Raw genomic sequence first — 6,951 nt, 5'->3', positions numbered from 1 at the left:
AGTATACATGATTAATCAAAGTATTCTACTAAACTTACCGATCCTTAATGCTCTATGTTTAGTAAGTATACATATTCTACTAAACTTACCGATCCTTAATGCTCTATGTTTAATAAGTATACAGTATACATGATTAATTAAAGTATTCTACTAAACTTACCGATCCTTAATGCTCTATGTTTAGTAAGTATACGGTATACAAGATTAAAAATAAATTTACATTTGCGACAGAAATTAAGATATTTAAGTAATATTTTTACTACGAAGATTTTCTTTAAATTTCGTTTTAGAATCGATATGAATATTTTCGTTTAAAGAAACAATAAGAGCTGTATAAAAACACAATGTTACTCGGGAGCATCGCTAGGTGCTTAAAAGATTCGAAATTTTCGCCGTTTCACTTTCAGTGTGATATTAATCATGGTTTTCTATTCTGATTTTTCAAGACACCAGCTGGGGATTCGGGGCACTGGCCAAGCGACGTCTCTGATGTTAATGTTGTTTTAAGTCAATCTGATATATAAACATGTTTTAAATCATTAAGAAATGTTATCATACTCGGTAGCAGATCTAGGCCTAGTATTCTCGTGACGTTAATCTCAAGAGCTCGAGCTATTTGATGACGTAACGAAGCTTCGAACATCTCGTGAACTTCCGAACCAAAGTCTATTGCAGGATGTATTACACAGGTCACCTCAGTAGCAACAACACCTGAAAAAAATAAATAATAATAATAGAAACAGAAAATCAGTCATAAAAATGCGAAGTTAATTTTGATTAATTTTAAAGTTTTTCTTATTCGATATATGCAAATAATTCATTTCGTTTTTGCCTTTAACTATTTTCTCTGTAGGTGCTAACCCTAACTCACCGTTGAAAAGTAATGTTAGTGAACGAAGTTTAAATGAGCAGCAACTGTTTAGTTCAGAGAAGTACCTGTAGATGGCTAATCTATAAAAGTAGTTAACGTGGAAAGGACGGTTTTTCTAAAGTTCTTTTTTTTTACAAGTGACATTCTGAACTTTCAACTTTGTTTATCGTTAATATTCTGTAATGTTAGAGTTTTGTTACAGTTTTTATATTTAGTGAACTAGTTGGTAAACGAAGTAAATTGTAAAGGGGTAAAACAAATCAATCTAGGGGCTTTATTTTCTTGGTATGTTTTGGAATACAGCTACTCGAGGGCTGTCAGCGCTAACCGATACTAATTTTGAAGTGATAGACTAGAAGGAAGGTAGCTAGTCAGCACCACCAACCGCCGACTCTTGGGCTACTCTTTTACCAACGGAAAGTGGGATTGAGTGTGGCATTATAACGCCCCACAGCTCAAAGGATGAGTATGTTCATTGAAAGGGATTCGAACCCGCGACTTAACTACAAGGCCATGCCACGCCCTCTAGTGACTTAGATTTACACTGCCATTTATTTGAGTCCATTTCCTTAATAAAGGAAGTTCTATTTAGCTTATCAGGCTTATTAACACTAAAACTGAGTTTCGATACCCGTAGTGGGCATATCACAGATAGTCCATTTTGTCGCTTTGTGCTTAACAACAAACAAACAAACTGTTTAACCAATCATACTTAAAATACTTGGATAGAAGGAAAAGTAAAGACCTAGATGCCACGTTGAGAGATGTTGAATACTATAGTTCAATTATTACGAAACAGACTATAGAAGATTTAGTTTTTAAAGAATATTTACTGGAGAATGTAACAGCTGGCAACCACAAGCAAGTTATTACTTCTGAAACATTTACCTTTTTTTGTTGTTGCTACTGTTGCGTAGTTATCTCGCTAATAGAGGTAAAGAATGCTCGTGAAATGACGCGTAAAAGCATATAATAAAAGGAGTGAAAAACTTCGCCATTTTACCCAGAATTCAGCTGGACAGTGGAGTAAAGCTTGCTTGCTCTACCGGTCATACAAATAAGAACTGATGAAAGGTTAAACGTCTTTAACTAAACTTGAATCGTTGTTCAATGAATTGATAATATCTATAGCAACCACTGACGTATCCCAAACGGTCTGATGAGCCCTGGTATTGAACTAATGGCCTAGTCGGACCATCAGTCTCACTGAAGTAAAAAAAAAAAAAAAAGGACTACAGCCTTAACGAGTCTCCTCACGGAGTCTAAGATTCATTTGCTTATCCCTAGATGGGGCCACTCTCGTTGATATTGTTTTGTTATCAACTTACACAATGGGCTATCTGTGCTGTATTCACTGCGAGTATCTAAACCTGATTTTGAGCAATATAAGCCCTCAGGCGTATCGCTAAGCCACCTGGGGAGGGGTAAGAAAGACGCTTTTCGTTGTTGTAATGTTTAAATAATTTTCAGGAATAAACTTATAACGAAGTAGTAATAATAAGAGCTGAAAACGTAGGGTGATGTAAGCTATCACAAACATTCACACTGAAATCACTAAGTTTCATGACACGAGGTCAAAGGTTACATTTTAAAAACCATCAGAAGGGAGTCTAATCGTGGATTTCCACGATCGTATACTAAAATCTCAACTGTTAATACTATAAGTTAGCTGTTATGACGTATTAACTGTTGACAATTATAAACTACCGGAGCGAACAAGTTAAAGTTGGTCAATTTAAACTACGTCTGGTACGTTCTATGAAAAGACAAGAGAGAGAAGTGGCACTCCTCCTTTCAACTTATAATGACCTTAAGTCAGGGTGATAATTTTCCTTTTGACAGTGAACCATATCCGTCGATTCTAACCGGTTTTATATTATCTTACATTTTCCATTTTACAGTACAAATGTAAGCTTTATAGGTGGCACGTTTTCTTTTTCTGCTGTGAATCAGATCAAGTTCGTCTTTACCAATGTTTAAAAAGTATTGATTTTGAATAAATTCTGAGCTAAATTTTTATTGACTGTTTAACAAACACGTTATAAACAAGGAAAACATTTAGCATTGCAAACGTTACTTGAAATGATTTTTAGCACGCCATCAATGCTGAAAGTATACAGCATATCGCGGTTCGAACCTCGGACCTTTTGATCCGCAGCAAAGTTTGGATTACTCAAAAAACACAATATATATCATAAATACATTGAGTATCGTAAATATTACCTGAAATATCTGTAATACTTTGAACGTTTCCATTATTCAAGTGTTCGTCATCCTCGAATAGTCTGTAATAATTAATAACTAATAACGTTATCCGAGCTAAGAAATAAGCTGACAAGAGTCTCTAATAACGTTATCCGAGCTAGGAAATAAGCTAACAAGAGTATATAATAACGTTATCCGAGCTAGGAAATAAGCTAACTAGAGTATCTAATAACGTTATCCGAGCTAGGAAATAAACTAACTAGAGTATCTAATAACGTTATCCGAGCTAGGAAATAAGCTAACTATAGTATATAATAACGTTATCCGAGCTAGGAAATAAGCTAACAAGAGTATATAATAACGTTATCCGAGCTAGGAAATAAACTAACTAGAGTATCTAATAACGTTATCCGAGCTAGGAAATAAACTAACAAGAGTATATAATAACGTTATCCGAGCTAGGAAATAAACTAACTAGAGTATCTAATAACGTTATCCGAGCTAGGAAATAAACTAACAAGAGTATCTAATAACGTTATCCGAGCTAGGAAATAAACTAACAAGAGTATCTAATAACGTTATCCGAGCTAGGAAATAAGCTAACTATAGTATATAATAACGTTATCCGAGCTAGGAAATAAGCTAACTATAGTATATAATAACGTTATCCGAGCTAGGAAATAAGCTAACTAGAGTATATAATAACGTTATCCGAGCTAGGAAATAAACTAACTAGAGTATATAATAACGTTATCCGAGCTAGGAAATAAGCTAACTAGAGTATATAATAACGTTATCCGAGCTAGGAAATAAGCTAACTAGAGTATCTAATAACGTTATCCGAGCTAGGAAATAAACTAACTATAGTATATAATAACGTTATCCGAGCTAGGAAATAAGCAAACAAGAGTATATAATAACGTTATCCGAGCTAGGAAATAAACTAACTAGAGTATATAATAACGTTATCCGAGCTAGGAAATAAGCTAACTAGAGTATATAATAACGTTATCCGAGCTAGGAAATAAACTAACTAGAGTATATAATAACGTTATCCGAGCTAGGAAATAAGCTAACAAGAGTATATAATAACGTTATCCGAGCTAGGAAATAAGCTAACAAGAGTATCCAAAAGTGTTACTATTTCTTTCGTGTTGCTTAGAAACGTTTAAAATAATCTCTATGCTTATAAAAAGTCTGTCCATAATTCTTCTCTTTCTGGTATTTTGTGTTACACATTCCAGTAAAAATACTTGGTGCTTTGTGTTACTCATTCCAGAAAAATACTCCTGGTGCTTTGTGTTACTCATTCCAGAAAAATACTCCTGGTGCTTTGTGTTACTCATTCCAGAAAAATACTCCTGGTGCTTTGTGTTACTCATTCCAGTAAAAATACTTGGTGCTTTGTGTTACTCATTCCAGTAAAAATACTTGGTGCTTTGTGTTACTCATTCCAGTAAATATACTTCTGGTGTTTTGGGTTATCAATTTCAGTAAAAATACTTCTGGTGTTTTGTGTTACCAATTTCAGTAAAAATACTTCTGGTGTTTTGTGTTACTCGTTCCAGTAAAAATACTCCTGGTGTTTTGTGTTACTCATTCCAGAAAAATACTCCTGTAACTATACACAAGATTTTTGGATTAACTTTATGTACATACCGAAGACTTCTGGGGCACCATTCCCTTACATACCACCACCACCATACTCAAGGCGTTTTGGGGTTAATGTTCCCTTATTCACCAGTCTAAATGTATACACAAAGCTTTTTTAGAAGAGCATCGTTTCCTTAGACACCAACATCAATATGTACCTAAGGTTTTGGGGGCACCGAACTCATACACTAATATTTCACCAAATATACTGCGTGACTTCTTCTACTGTTGTCTGAACCCCTTCCCCTCTTTGAGTCATGCTGTTACTGAAGATTTAGTGGTCAACCAGACTTCCCTTTTCCCCGTTGAGTAATGTTATTAATGATATTTTAGTGGTCAACCAAACTTCCCTTTTCTCCGTTGAATCATGTTATTAATGATGTTTTAGTGGTCAACCAAACTCCTTTTCTCCGTTGAGTCATGTTATTAATGATGTTTTAGTGGTCAACCAAACTTCCCTTATCTCCGTTGAGTCATGTTATTAATGATATTTTAATGGTCAACCAGACTCCTTTTTCCCGTTGAGTCATGTTATCAATGATGTTTTAGTGGTCAACCAAACTTCCCTTTTCTCCGTTGAGTAATGTTATTAATGATGTTTTAGTGGTCAACCAAACTTCCCTTATCTCCGTTGAGTCATGTTATTAATGATGTTTTAGTGGTCAACCAAACTTCACTTTTCCCCGTTGAGTCATGTTATTAATGATGTTTTAGTGGTCAACCAGACTCGATGTGGCACATAGGTTTGTCCGAGCGTACATACAGGTTTTACAATAGAGAATCTGGTTATGGTATGTGGTTACCTTGATGGTGCTTTAGCTACTCATTGTCGTAGATCAATCTTCTCACAGAAGATGTCAGCGGTTAACAGGTTAGAGGTTTGACAATAGCCGGAGACTATGCCCTTTCTATTCTTACTTATAAAATGACAGATATGGTTTGACAGTAATTAGACACTTGTTTTTCCCATTTATTGCCATTATTAAACAGGAAATGATGTCTTACCCCATGTATGAATTCGCTAAGGTATCACAGACGCAAATTATTGTTTCCTGCACAAATTTGGTTTCACATGGTTTCAGGTTTACTGCATGTTCTATCCAGGAATAACACTGAAAACAAAATCGAATAAATATTAAATATTGTAGCCACATCATAAAAATAAAATATACATATAACTTGATTTAACAAATCAAATCAATGAAAAAAATGCTAAAGTAGGCTTAATACATGTCAGAGAAATCTCTCAGAGTGCTGAGGCTTTTTTTAAGCGTTTCTCTTATTATGAATAATCTGAGAAAAACATAAGTTTTAGTGCTTTTTTTACACTTAAACACTTTCTCTGTAGCTTCAAAAACTGTATATCAAAACCCATTGACGACAAAAGCAAAGGATGCTAATAAACATACCCTCGTGTAGTTTCTAGACTGTTCAGGAGTTAATGGAAACTTCAGTCTTGTGCTAGCTAACCTCTGTTCAGAATTCAGGGAACAAGACTTGATGTTAGAAAAGACCACAGGAGACAGCAGAATCTTGTCCAGGGGCATGAGCCACTGCATATGTTTCCTCACGAAGTTAATAGAGTACTTGATGTATGAAACACACTGCTGCCAACATCTGGTATCCTCCAGTGTCAGTAGTGGATGTACAGGAAGTCTCAATTGCTGGTAAAAAAGTTTAAAAAAAATGATTAAACTGAAGTATCAAAACACTTTTTTTTACTGGTAATTATATGGGTCAACGTAAATCATACCGTGAAATTCATTGTCTAGCATGGATACGTCTACTTTAAACGGAAGTGACATCATTATGTAATCGTCTACTTTAAACGGAAGTGACATCATTATGTAATCGTCTGCTTTCTAAGGAAGTGTTCGAAATGTGACCTCACCTATGACATTCATTGTATCCCCCCCATAATCTGTTCCATTTAGATGATTGTATGTAAAAATAGCCATCTGTAATTGTCTTTTGTGATGGAATAAACTCTGGTTTTCACGACTTTCCTTCACGCTTGAACCACAAAGAATCAAGAGTTCAGAGAAACCACTATTATATCCGCTAAAGTTATCGTAAGCCAGGAAAGGTGGCGAAGAGAAGTAACACTAATAGAAACCACTATTATATCCGCTAAAGTTATCGTAAGTCAGGAAAGGTGGCGAAGAGAAGTAACACTAATAGAAACCACTATTATATCCGCTAAAGTTATCGTAAGTCAGGAA

At 34.9% G+C, this 6,951-nt stretch overlaps 1 protein-coding gene across 1 annotated transcript in view; it reads right to left on the bottom strand.

The window, feature by feature from the left end:
• Nucleotides 1-8: 8 nt before the first annotated feature.
• Nucleotides 9-6,951, bottom strand: part of LOC111083395 — a 23,581-nt gene continuing 16,638 nt past the window's right edge. The window contains exons 8-11 of the mRNA XM_022379902.1: nucleotides 6,139-6,393; nucleotides 5,735-5,841; nucleotides 3,095-3,156; nucleotides 9-711 (exon numbers count right to left, since the gene is read on the bottom strand). Of these exons, the coding sequence (XP_022235610.1) occupies nucleotides 509-711; nucleotides 3,095-3,156; nucleotides 5,735-5,841; nucleotides 6,139-6,393 (627 nt within the window). The 3' untranslated portion in view covers nucleotides 9-508. The remainder of the gene's footprint in view (nucleotides 712-3,094; nucleotides 3,157-5,734; nucleotides 5,842-6,138; nucleotides 6,394-6,951) is intronic.

Source organism: Limulus polyphemus, unplaced genomic scaffold (genome assembly GCF_000517525.1).
Source record: "Limulus polyphemus unplaced genomic scaffold, Limulus_polyphemus-2.1.2 Scaffold9375, whole genome shotgun sequence".
Taxonomy (NCBI): Eukaryota; Metazoa; Arthropoda; class Merostomata; order Xiphosura; family Limulidae; genus Limulus; species Limulus polyphemus.
Note: the sequence above shows the minus strand (reverse complement) of the source record. Positions and strands in the feature narration are given on the sequence as shown.